Consider the following 12619-nt stretch of genomic DNA (forward strand, 5'->3'; position numbering starts at 1 on the left):
GGTGCCCCTGTGGGGTGGGAGGTCGCCCTTTTTGGCTCCTTTGGCTACTGGTCCAGCTGGAGGGGCCACCTTCCCTCCCCTCCGCTCCCCGGGAGCGCGGTCGGGAAGAGCAAAGGCAGCTCTTTGGCCAAAAAAAAAGTTCCAAACGCCACGGGTTCTCGTCAGAGGGAAGCACCTTTAATGACAGAGAGAGCTTTTAATCCCCCGGCCGGGAAGGGAGGGAGCACAATTAGGGTGTCCCTAATTGGGGGGTGCAGTCACGCTGCCCCACGGCCGAGCTCGGGGGCTGAAGGCTCCGGTGAACATGGCTCCCCCGGTTTGTCCTCGCACCGGCTGGGCTCTGACGTTCTCCCCTCTCCTCTCCATCCCAGTTCTCCCCCTCTCCTCTCCATCCCAGTTCTCCCCCTCTCCTCTCCATCCCAGTTCTCCCCCTCTCCTCTCCATCCCAGTTCTCCCCCTCTCCTCTCCATCCCAGTTCTCCCCCTCTCCTCTCCATCCCAGTTCTCCCCCTCTCCTCTCCATCCCAGTTCTCCCCCTCTCCTCTCCATCCCAGTTCTCCCCCTCTCCTCTCCATCCCAGTTCTCCCCCTCTCCTCTCCATCCCAGTTCTCCCCCTCTCCTCTCCATCCCAGTTCTCCCCCTCTCCTCTCCATCCCAGTTCTCCCCCTCTCCTCTCCATCCCAGTTCTCCCCCTCTCCTCTCCATCCCAGTTCTCCCCCTCTCCTCTCCATCCCAGTTCTCCCCCTCTCCTCTCCATCCCAGTTCTCTCCCCTCTCCTGGTGTTCCCTGTGACACACGGGGAGAGGTGGCCGAAGGGATTTGAGATGTAATTCATGAAAAGGCTTCAAAGGCTTCAGCTTCTGACCCCAGTGTCAGAGAAATGATGAAAACCTGCTCCTGACCACCCCCTTCCTCCCTTCCCAACTGTTTATTTCTTGTGCCTGGAGCGCGCACGGGGGCTACAAAACCCCCCCACCCCACGGAGGTGCTTCCCCCAGCAGCCTCTTGTGCAAACAAGGTGCTCCCGGGGCGAGGAGGAGCCGCGCGGGGACCTTTTATCTCGGGATCCGACGACATTTCAGGGTCAGCTTTGGGACTCCCTGTGAAACGTCCCGGCCGGGGAGAGGGGGGAAGCGGCAGCTCAGCCCCCGGCGCGGTGGGGAGGCCGTGGAGATGTGGCTCCTCCAGCAGTGCCACCCCCCAGCTGTGTTTGTCACCGTCACCGCAGCGTTTCCAACCCAAACCACTGCTTTTTACACTCCCTTTTTTTCCCCTGATTTTGTTTTATTAAAACACGAGGCGCGCTCTCCTCTGCGGCGGAACCAAAACGGACTAGAATGAGCCCCAAAATGGGTGCGGGCAGCAGAAACCCCCAAGGCGAGGGGAGGTCTGTGTGTCAGGCCGGAGCGGGAGCACGTGGGTTACCTTAAAAACACGTTTTTACAGAGGGAAGGGACTGGTGGAACTGGCTCTGCTGCCCCTGTCCTGCGTCCCTGCCAGCTCTTGGTGCCCGGCGCAGGCTCTTCGGCTCCTCCGGTGCCTCCGGTCACGCACGTCCGCGGCGTTGGCCCCGGCTCTTTGATGTGCTGCTGCGCGTCCCCGTCTCCCGAATAATCTTCAAACCTGTTCCTGGAGCTCTGACTTCTCCAGAAGGAATGTGGGAGAGCGGTGTTTCTGCCCGGCTGCTTTCTTTGGACGGCCCTTGGTCTGCAAACCCCAAAATGCATCTGTTTGCTCCCGTTCTCTGTGAAAACGTTCTCAAAACCAAAATAAGAATTAAAGTGGGGTTTCACTGAATTTTTTAGAGTTGGAAGGGACCATAGAGACCATCTAGTCCAACTCCCCTGCTGAAGCAGGATTGCCCAGAGCTTGTCAGAGCACGTTACTCAGGAGCATCCAGGCGGGTCTTGAAAATCTCCAAGGAAGGGGACTCCACACCCTCCCTGGGCAGCCTCTGCCAGGGCTCTGCCACCCTCACCGTGAAGAAGTTTCTCCTCAGATTTGAGTGGAACCTCTTCTGGTCCAACTTGTGCCCGTTGCCCCTCGTCCTCTCACTGGGAACCACTGAAAAGAGTCTGGCTCCCTCCTCCTTCAACCCTCCCTTGAGATACTTGTAGGCATTGAGAAGGTTCTGCCTGTCCACGCTCCTTTTGGTGAAGGGCCGAGTCCAGAGTCTTGCTCCCTCTTGGCAAACAAACAGATCTCTCCTCCTCGGTGCTGGAGGTGTGAGATTTAAGGCTGTTTATCCTTCGTGTGCTCCAAGGGGCTCCCTGTCTTGTGTTTGAATTCAGGGGTCCTGCGTGCCGTGGTGGAAGCGGCGAACTCCGGAGCCTCGGTTCTCTGCCTCTGCGAGAAGGGAGACGCCATGATCATGGAAGAGACTGGCAAGATTTTCAAGAAGGAGAAAGAAATGAAAAAAGGTGAGGCCTTCTCCCAAAGAGCCTCGGGGTCCTGCTGGTGTGAGTGGGCGAGAGCCACAGAAAGCGCTGCTCTGTGCTAATGAACGTAAAAAATAGTTTGCTGTTCCCAAAAAGCCAATTTTAACCCAAATCCTCCTGCCTGCCCTGCTTGTAAGCGCCACCGATGAGTCTCCCCTCCCTGTTTCATTGCACCCCATCATCCATGTTATTGTCCACAGTAACTCCTGTTCCAACAGACCACTGGGTCTCCTTGCCATGGACACAGCGTGACACTCGGCGTCACCCAGAGCTCCCCAATTCCTCTTCTGGAGATTTGGGGTCCCTTTGTGGGTTTTCTCCCCTCCTGGGATGCATTTCCTGGGCAGGAGGAGAGCAGTGTGGGAGCAGCCTTGTGTTCCTCCTGACTCTTTGGTCAAAAACTTGTGTAATGGGGCATTTTCCAGCAGTTGACAAAGCGAGACCCTGAGCCTGGCCGTCAGGCTGTGAGGTTTCATGGAATGTTTATTTTTTATTTCCCTGTGTAGGTATCGCCTTCCCGACGAGTATATCAGTAAATAACTGCGTCTGTCACTTCTCCCCCCTGAAGAGTGACCAGGACTACATCCTCAAAGAAGGAGACTTGGTCAAAATGTAAGCGCTTGGGTTATTCTTGTTGTTTTTAAGGATTGTGTTACGCTTCGTGGCACCTGGGGCTTTGCTCTCTAACCCTGCTCGGTGGGTTAAATGCTTCCTCGGCGTGGCTAATTTTTCCCCTCCTTGTAATTAACTCTCTGTGTGTGTTTTGCAGTGACTTGGGAGTCCACGTCGACGGCTTCATAGCGAATGTAGCACACAGCTTTGTCATAGACGCCTCCAAGGTGGGTGTGTGAGGGAGCCGTGTCTCTTCTCAGAGAAGGGGAGATTAAAAAGCTGATTTTGGGGCCCCCTCTGATGCCAAAAGCGGCGGCAGAACCTCGGAGCCGTGTCTGCTCCCTCTGGCAAAGGCACCACGGGTCTGGTGTCACCACAGTGATGGGGCAAGAACCCTCCCCTTCCTAAAAATGACCCTCCTGTCCCCTGGCAAACCAGGGTTGAGTGTTCCACTCTTTCGACATGGGTGGTTTTTGGAAGGTTACACATCATTTGGGACAATCCAGGTGTGAGTGGCGCTGCGGAGAGACATTTCCATGTGGGGCAAACTGGGGAGACTGGTTTTCCTGCCCCCTCTACTGGCCGAAGCACGGGGAGTTGCTGCCTTCGCCTTTGCAAACTGAGCTCAGGGGTTACCCCAAAAACTAGCCCTTTGTGCCCACTTTTCCTGCCTGCATGGACTCTCCTGGCTCGGGGTTTGCTCCGGTATTTGGGTGGTGACACTGAGCCACCCTCCTGCACTGGGAGTTAGTGTTGTGTGTGTAAAGTCATCAAATAAGGGATTTTTTAGCTGTAGCCTTGGGAGGAGGATGATGATGTGGGTCTTGGGATCCCTTTTCCTCCAGTGGCTGCGTCTGAGCGACTTGGTGGGGAGAAGACCAAAAAAAAAAGAAAAAGTGTCTTTTGAAGTGTATTGAAATCTTTTCTGACAACGGGGGAGTCTTGTTCTGTCTTGAGGCTTTGACAGTGATGTGCTCGTACGAGGGTGTCTCTGTTGGAACTCGAGACAGAACTGATTGGGTTGTGGCTGATACTCATCTGCTCTTTTAATGAAGGAGAGACTTAACGATGGAGCCGTGGAGCTGGAAGCCCCCCCTGAGCTCCATTTCCCTGTCGCGCGGGGGAACCTTAGATGGAGAAACCCCATCTCCAGACGCTCAGGAGCAGCGTTGGTGCTAATAAAGAGGGAACAGACCTGAAGAAGCCTTTCTTTTTCTCTCCTTCCAGGAAAACCCCGTGTCGGGCCGTAAAGCCGATGTCATCAAGGCGGCTCATCTCTGCGCCGAAGCCGCGCTGCGCTTGGTAAAGCCAGGAAACCAGGTGGGTGCTGGGGTGAGGAGCTGGGGTACAGACCTGCCTGCCCAAAAATCCAAGTGTGTGACCTCTCCCGGGAGCCCTGAGGAAAGGGACTTGGGGGTGCTGGTGGAGGAGAAGCTGGACATGAGCAGGCAGTGGGCACTCACAGCCCAGAAGGCCAATCCCATCCTGGGCTGCATCAAAAGCTGCGTTGCCAGCAGGTCCAGAGAGGGGATTCTGCCACTTTGCTCTGCTCTGGTGAGACCTCACCTGGAGTCTTGTGTGCAGGGCTGGAGCCCTCAATAGAAGAAGGACATGGACCTGATGGAGAGGGTCCAGAGGAGGGCCACGAGGATGATGAGAGGGATGGAGCACCTCTGCTCCGAGGACAGGCTGAGGGAGCTGGGGTTGTTCAGCCTGGAGAAGAGGAGGCTCCGGGGAGACCTAATAGCAGCCTTCCAGTACCTGAGGGGGGGCTACAGGAAGGCTGGGGAGAGCCTGTTTAGAAAGGGCTGCAGTGACAGGACGAGGGGCAATGGCTTCAAGCTGGAGGGGAACAGCTTGAGACTGGAGATGAGGAGAGGGTTCTTCACTGGGAGGGTGGTGGATCACTGGGACAGGTTGCCCAGGGAGGTGGTTGAGGCCCCTTCCCTGGAGATATTCAAGGGGAGGCTCCATGGGGCAACCTGGTCTAGTTGGGGGTGTCCCTGCTGACTGCGGGGGGGTGGGACGAGATGCCCTTTGGAGGTCCCTTCCAGCCTGGGCAATTCTATGACTCTATGAATTCCCCAGCCAGGGCTCCCTTAAATCTCCCACTTGCTCCTCTCCCTGCTGGGGCGCCGCGGCAGCCGTGGGCGATCTCCTTCGGCGTTACTATTCCAGACGCGCTCCCGTCGCTGCCATCCCCGGAGAGGGGGGGCTTCTCCCTTCCCTGTTCATTTCTGTCGGTGCAGGGTTAAAAACAGAAGCCTGACACTGTTTCTCCTTTTTTTTTGGGGGGGTGTCAGAGCCCCAGTGGGTTAGAAACCCTGGTTTCTGACAGAAAAACTGGTGAGTTAACGCGACTGTCGTGCTCGTGGCTTGAATTTTGTGGCCTTAACGTGTTCCCCATGTGCTCTTTATCCAGAACACACAAGTGACAGACGCCTGGAACAAAATCGCCCACTCGTTTCACTGCACGCCCATCGAAGGTAAGGAGGGGGGGCAGACCCTCAGCTGCCCCCTCCAAATTCTGGCCAAATTCTGACCCTGAGTCCTGGCAGCCTTTGCTTAAAAAAAAAAAAAAAAAAGAAACAAAAACCTTTCAAAACTCTCTAGATTCTTCTTCCTCTGTTATTTTGGATGATTAGGGATGGGTTAATCTTGGAATAATAGATGTGGGCTCCCAGGGCTGGTGGGTGGCCTGGTGGGCTTCCTGCCTGGGCAAGTTGGGGAGTTCAAACCCCGTTAGCAAATCCACAAGGGAGCTGGTTTGTATCTTTCCAGGGGCAAACAGCCCCAAAAAGTGCAGGGGCCATCATTTCCTTCCAGCTCCCAGCTGATTCTTCGCAGGGGGGTTGAGAACGGGCCGGGGGGGAAGGCTCTGGGGCAGTTTTTGGGAGAAGTGAGAGCAGGGGCTGCTCCTCTGGGAGGTGGCAGGAGCTCGACGTCGTGCCCGACGCTTGGCACCCGCCGGCGCTTTCCTCCCACTCGGTGACATCACCCTCAAACGGTCCTTTCGGCCGCGATGAAATGGGTCCATTATTCCATTATGAGTTAAAATTTCCTGATATACACCCCGTAAAGCTCGGTCTCTTTGCCCGACCTTGGAACGTGGGCCGGGTTTTGTGGGATTGGGGAAAAGCTGGGGCATCGGCTGCGGGGAGGAGGCGGCCGCTCGCGCCGTGGATGGAGCCAAAGCGGCCACTGTTTTGGAAACAGCCAAGGGCTGTGATTCTCCGGGCACCAGAAGCAGCGTAAGGTCCCAGCTGATGCAAACAAAGGGAGCTGCTGGTGGCCAGGGCTCTGCTGTCCCTTCCTGAGGGACCATGGGCCACTGTCCTGGCTGGGCTGGTGGCCTGGGGAATGGGAATGGCCACGAGTGCCTCCTCCCAGGCTGCCGTTTGGAGGTGAAGTGTAGGACAGACAGGAAAAGGAAAGCAAACCCCCCCCCCCCAGAACACCCTTGGAGGGCTGTAGTGGTGGAAGGACCCAAATTTTCCATTAATTTGACATTTGGCATCTTTATATGCCTGTGCGTCCCCCTCTGCCCCCTCACAGCCCACGAGTGCACCCCGTGTCAAGAGACACTGAGGGGCTGGAGGGTGTCCAGAGAAGGGCAACGGAGCTGGGTGAGGGGGCTGGAGAACTTGTGAGGAGCGACTGAGGGAGCTGGGGGTGTTCAGCCTGGAGAAAAAGGGGGCTGAGGGGAGACCTCATCTCTCTCTACAACTCCCTGAAATGAGGGTGTAGCCGGGGGGGGTCAGTCTCTTCTCCCAAGAAACAGTTGATGGGACAAGAGGAAACGGCCTCAAGTTGTGCTGGGGAGGTTTAGGAAGGATATTGGGGAAAAAATTCACACTGAAAGGGTTATGGAGCCTTGGAAGAGGCTGCCCAGGGCAGTGGTGGAGTCTCCATCCCTGGAGAGGATTTCAAAGCCAAGCAGACGTGGTGCTGAGGGACGTGGGGCAGTGGTGGGTTGATGGTTGGAGACTCAGTGGTCCCAGCCCAGATGATTTTATGGTTCCATGATGGAGACGTGGCAGCACGTGGAGGCTCCCAGCTCCTCCTCGCTGGCGAGGAAGCCTTGCTGAGGTCAGGGTGGGCTTTGGGGGGCTCACGAGTGAGGGGACTTCCAGCACTGAAGACAGTTTGCTTTATTGCTCGCCCTAACGAAGGGCTGTGTCCCCCCAAAAGTTAATTGCACGAGTCCTGGTGTGGCTGGTTGGGTGCTAAAACAGGCTCTTCTCGCGCAGGGATGCTGTCGCACCAGCTGAAACAGCACGTGATCGATGGAGAGAAAACAATTATCCAGAATCCCACAGACCAGCAAAAGTGAGCATCGCCTTTTTGGGGGGTAGGGGGCTGCTGTTGGGAGGGGGGTGACAAGATCCAGGAACAGTCACCCCCAGTTTCTGGTGGGGGTATCGGGTGTTTAATCTCCCCGGGGTACAGGCTGCTCCCCGGATGGTCTCTTTCTTGAAGTCTGACCCCAGATGGCAAATTAACAGCTCGTTAGCCCCCGTCTCCTGTCCGTGGAAGCCCCGTGAAGCCTGGCTCTGTCTGAAGGAAAGGCTTGGGTGTCTCTGATCTGAGGCTCCTCGCTGGCACCGACCAGCGTTCTTGGTTTCTGGCCAGTTTCCTCCACGGAGGCTGCTGGAGCTGCCAGCAAAATGCCCAACTGTTGCTGGTCGTGGCGGTGGCTGCAGGTTCAGCAGGAGCGGTGCCAGGACCCGTCGGTGTTTCTGGCAGAGGCTGCCAGGAGCCCAGGGGACGGCGATGGCTGTCAGCAGCATCTCGGGATGGTTTTGAACTAACGAGCTGGATCTTTCGTTCCTTTCTGTTCTGGCAGCTCCTCTCCCTCGGAGATCCCTCGGGGTTGGGTCTCCTGAGGAATATTTATTGCTCAGAGGCTTTAAATCCAGCTCTTGGCCTGTAAGTCCTCAGGTGTGGGGGCTCCTGGCCTGCCTGGGAGGTGCCCACGAGCTCAAAGAGCTGGTGCTGAATGTCCAAGAGACCTCCCAGCCCTTACTGGGGATGGAGCTGGTTGTCACTGGTTTTCTCTGCCAGCCCATCACTGACCAGTTCTGCTGCCACTTCTGCTCAGGGACTTGCTCTCTGGAGCTCCTTCGTGCTCACAGACTCCTCTGCCTGAGCCCAGGGAGGCTTTCAGAGGGACCCTGGCCGTGTGGGAGGTTTTGTCTTCTCTATTTACCATTCTTTGATTCACCAAGCTTTTTTTTTTTTCTTCATGCAGGAAGGACCACGAAAAAGCAGAGTTCGAGGTCCATGAAGTTTACGCTGTCGATGTTCTCGTCAGCAGCGGAGAGGGAAAGGTGAGTCTGGTCACCAAAGGGGCTACGTTTCGGGATGGTCATCGTCTCCAGGCGTCCTTGTGGGTGCCAGTTCTCTATCCCAAAAGTCGAGGTGCACCTTTTTGGGGTGCTGGGGGTGGGGGCAGTTGTGACTGAGGCTCTCTCTGCCTTCCCAGGCGAAGGACGCCGGCCAGAGAACTACCATTTACAAAAGGGACCCCTCCAAACAGTACGGCTTGAAGATGAAAACCTCCCGTGCCTTTTTCAGCGAGGTGGAGAGGCGCTTCGACACTATGCCATTTACTCTCAGGTATTTTACTCTCATTTGGGGCTTTTCCTGTGGTTACAGACCTTCCGACGGCAAAACCCGACTCCCTTTCCCCTCCTGGTGCACGTGGGGTTTGCTGTATTTGAGCCCCCGGGAGTGGGTGTAGGAAGGATGTTCCGGGATTAAGCAGGAATCCTGAGGATGTGAGAGTCTCCCGAGCCCCCGGCAGCAGGTGGGGGCGGGTTGGGGGGGTGGAAATTGGGTTTAAAATAACCCAGAGCAGGGTGGAAGCAGCGTGGGGGGGGGCGGCGTGTGGAGGCGAGGCGCATCCCAGCCGTGTTGTGTACTCTTAAATTGAGGAAACCACCTTCACTCGATGGGGTCTTAAATCCACTTGCCTTTCCTGCTCTCTGGAGGTCACAGCTCACCCGGTGGTTGCCCACTCTGGCTGTCTGCATTGTCAGGGGGGGGACACGAAGGAATTGAGTCTCAATGCTGAGCCTGGTGGGGTGGGATCTGGATCTAGGAAAGGTCCTGAGCCCCGGTGTGGCTCCGTCTCCTCCGCAGGGCATTCGAGGACGAGAAGAAGGCCAGGATGGGGGTGGTGGAATGCGCCAAACACGAGCTGCTCCAGCCTTTCAACGTCCTCTACGAGAAGGAAGGTGAGTTCTGCGGGTGGGAGGGTGGGCAAACAACGGCCGGTGGCTTCCGGAGCCGCTCCGCAAATACCAGGGATGCACTTGGAGGGCCCTGGGATTTAATCCTCCAGGAAACTGGCTGCCCGTTGGCTTCAGGAATCTCATTCTGGAGTCGTTCCAGCCTTGAGATGACTTTTTTTCTTTTTTTTTTTTCTGTGGAGTGATTTCCTGGGCAGGAGGGAGGATCGGTGGCGGTGGCGCCGAAGAAATTGTTTTGCCCTGAACGGGGGGACAAGTTTAAGATGTTTTTTAACAGTGAGAGCGTAGAAATGGCTCAAGAATGGAAACATCTGCCGAGATGTGCAGGGGGCTGGGTCTGTGGTGCCATTGACACACACCCCACCCTGTTTCTGCCTTTCTTTCTGCAGGGGAGTTCGTCGCACAGTTCAAATTCACAGTGCTTTTAATGCCCAACGGCCCCATGAGGATAACCAGCGGCCCCTTCGAGCCCGAGCTCTACAAATCCGAGTTCGATGTGCAAGATGGAGAACTGAAGGTTGGTTTTAAAAATAACAGTCAAGAGATGTGGCACGTAGCGGGGGGTCGCCCTTGGGTGAAGGCAGGAAGGAAAATCCAGAAAAATCAACAGGGAAGGGGCCGAAGCCTGAGCTCGGAAAGGGAAAGATTCGCTTAAAAGCCAGTTTAGGCCTCGATTTCCTGCGTCGGGCACCAGCTCTGGTGGCTTGATGGTGCCCAGTCCTTCCCAGGAGGGGCTGAGAACTCTCTCCAGCTGGTTTTGAGGCCTCGTACCCCACGGGGTGAGCCCGGGGCACCCCAATCCATCTCTGCCCCCTCGGGACTCCCCGCTGTCCCCTCAGCAGTGCTCAGTCAGCTTCAAAGGCTTTTCCCTGCATCTGCTGTCAAAAAAAGGCATTGATTTTCTGCCTCCTAACATTTCCTTCCTCTCTTCAGGCCCTTCTACAGAGCTCTGCCAGCCGGAAGACCCAGAAAAAGAAGAAAAAGAAGGTAATTTGGCCAAGTTTGGTGGGGATTTAGCGGCATAGTCTCTTGGAATCACCAAAAAAATACCCGGGTCCTGCTTTGGGTCCAACATCCTGGTGCTGCCCTGCCTCAGGGAAGGAGGCTCCTCTCCCTTTTCCCTTCTCTTTTCATTTCGTGGTCCCAAACGACCCTCCCCACCGTGGTTTTTTTCTCTCCACAGGCCTCCAAGAACGCCGAAAACGCCACCACGGGGGAGACGGCGGAAGAGAACGAAGCCGGAGACTGAGCGGCTCCCTCTCCCTCCACGTAGCGCCCGATTCACACACACACACACACGTGCCCCTTTTTTTTTCCCCCACCCTTAAAAAAAAGCAAAAAACCAACAAAACAAACCAGAAACAAACCAACCCAGTGCTGTTTGTCTGCTCCGACCAAACACCAACAGCCTGGAATTCCAACTGGCTGCACCCAGCGAGGTGGGGGGGTCTCTTGGCCACCTCAGACGACGTAAAACGAAAGCAGAAAAAAAAAAATAAAATGAGGAGTAAAAGCCCAGTTTATCCCCACTCTTTAACCTTTTCTACTCCCCGGCCTCGGTGAGGAGGTGATCGACCTGGCCCAGCAAGGGAGCGCAGCGCTGCCTGCTTTCTGCTTCCTCCTCCCTTTTTTCTTTTGTGGTGTTTTTTTTTTTTTTTTTAAATTTCTCCCTTAACAGATTTTTTTCTTGGAGGAAAAAAGAAACAAAACCAAACCCATCGGAACAGCTGATTACACCCCAGAAAAAAAAAGTGCCCCGTGTCTGGCGACCTGGTACGCGTGGACGGCAGAAGGCGACCCCAGGATTCCTCGCTCTTCTCGTTTAGCCTCTAGAATTGTACATTTATAATTGGGAAAAAGAAAAAAAAAATCAAACCGAAAATATAAAATTCTATGTCCCCTGTGAAACTGTAGACTGTCCCGTCGACTCTGTTCTGTCTCTTGCCTTGATTTACGTATAAAACGCTCTATTTTTTAACACGCCGCTGTGGCGAGCTCGTTTGTAAAACTGACTGTCCGAGGTGCCCCCCCAGCCCCGTGAGCTGCCCCCTCCCCAGCTTGGGGTGAATCCCTGGTGTTTGGGGGGAGGTTTTCTCTCCGGGGGGGTTTGTTCTCCCCGTTTCCATGGCCTGGGAGCACGTTCTGCTCCCTGAAAGACCCCAGGAGCCATCAGCCTCGGGCCAGAGTCCGGCCGGGGAGGCTCCTACTTTTGTAGTGATGCTTTTAAAAAAAAAAAAAGAAAAAAAGAAGAAAAAAGCCAGTTGAGGTTGTGAGGTTTTTTCCTTGTTCCCCTGACCGGCATTCTGGGAATTCACCTGCTCCAGCTGAATATGGGAAAAACTTCTTTGCCTTTAAATTTGTGAAAAAAAAAATCTTTGCCTTTTTAAATTTTGGATAAAATCTTTGCCTTCTAAATCTGGGAAAACCTCTCGGCTGCTGAAGTCGCCCCCAGCCATCGCGGCGGGCCCCGGGGCTTCCTGGCCGAAAATATGACTAAAGTCAATAAAAGAGAATAAACAATGTGCTAGATGACTTTCTTCCTTGAATTTGTCCCTCTCTCTGCTGGTTTGGAACTCTGGAGGGCAGGATGGACACGGGACGGACACAGGAGCCGAGGCCTTAACTGTGAGGGATGTGAGAAATCCCCGTTGCCCATTTTGGGGTTTTTTAAGCCCAATTCTGCCCTCTGCGGGGGGAAGGGCGGGGAGAACCCTACTGCCAGGCCCCTTGCTGGGCCTCGCTGGAGCTTTATTGCTCTAAATAACAAAACCAACTGTAACTCTTGATGCAAGAAACAAAATATCCAGTTTAAAAACAAAATTGACAAGTGGAAACTCCCACGAACAGGTCTGGAAATGTCTGATTTTTCTTCTTTTCCGAATAAACTCGCCCGGGGGGAGGCACTCAGCGGGCCCGGGGCTGCGCAAAATGGCGGCGGGCGGGCGGACTACAACTCCCATGGTGCTTCGGGAAGGCGGGACTACATCTCCCATCATACCACGCGCCCCGGAAGGGGCGGGGCAACGGGCGCTACCCTATAAATAGGCCCCGGCGGAGGGCCGCGGCCTCTCGGCTCCTGGTGCCGCCATCTTCTGGAGCCGCCGCCGCCTCCATCCGGCTCCATCCGCCGCTCCCGCCGCCGCCCGCCCGCCGGGACTGACCGCGGCGCCGCCGCATCGCCATGAGGGCCAAGGTGAGGGGCGGAGGGCGGCGCGGGGGCGGCCGATGGCGCCTTATCCAGCCCAGGCCCCCGGGGGAGTGGGGGGGACCGGGAGGGAGTGGGGGGTCTCCGTTACACCGGGACATGGAACGGGAA

General features: G+C 55.7%; 1 protein-coding gene across 1 annotated transcript; it reads left to right on the forward strand.

The window, feature by feature from the left end:
* Positions 1-2268: 2268 nt before the first annotated feature.
* Positions 2269-11825, forward strand: PA2G4 (proliferation-associated 2G4). Its single transcript, XM_014960574.1, has 12 exons — positions 2269-2419; positions 2944-3049; positions 3207-3276; positions 4277-4369; positions 5472-5535; positions 7300-7378; positions 8301-8379; positions 8535-8668; positions 9194-9288; positions 9693-9820; positions 10237-10290; positions 10487-11825. The coding sequence occupies exons 1-12, from the start codon at positions 2365-2367 to the stop codon at positions 10550-10552; spliced, it is 1023 nt and encodes a 340-aa protein (XP_014816060.1). The 5' UTR covers positions 2269-2364; the 3' UTR covers positions 10553-11825.
* Positions 11826-12619: the final 794 nt, after the last annotated feature.

The sequence above is a fragment of the Calidris pugnax genome, unplaced genomic scaffold, assembly GCF_001431845.1.
Source record: "Calidris pugnax isolate Ruff unplaced genomic scaffold, ASM143184v1 scaffold541, whole genome shotgun sequence".
Taxonomy (NCBI): Eukaryota; Metazoa; Chordata; class Aves; order Charadriiformes; family Scolopacidae; genus Calidris; species Calidris pugnax.

What these genes read in the sequence shown, in the direction of transcription:
- PA2G4 (XM_014960574.1), top strand. Translation starts at nt 2,365, where the DNA reads ATGATCATGGAAGAGACTGGCAAGATTTTCAAGAAGGAGAAAGAAATG. An exon ending in GAAGGAGACTTGGTCAAAAT is followed by an intron (nt 3,050 to 3,206) that starts GTAAGCGCTTGG and finishes TGTGTTTTGCAG; the next exon opens with TGACTTGGGAGTCCACGTCG. An exon ending in CGTCCTCTACGAGAAGGAAG is followed by an intron (nt 9,289 to 9,692) that starts GTGAGTTCTGCG and finishes TTCTTTCTGCAG; the next exon opens with GGGAGTTCGTCGCACAGTTC.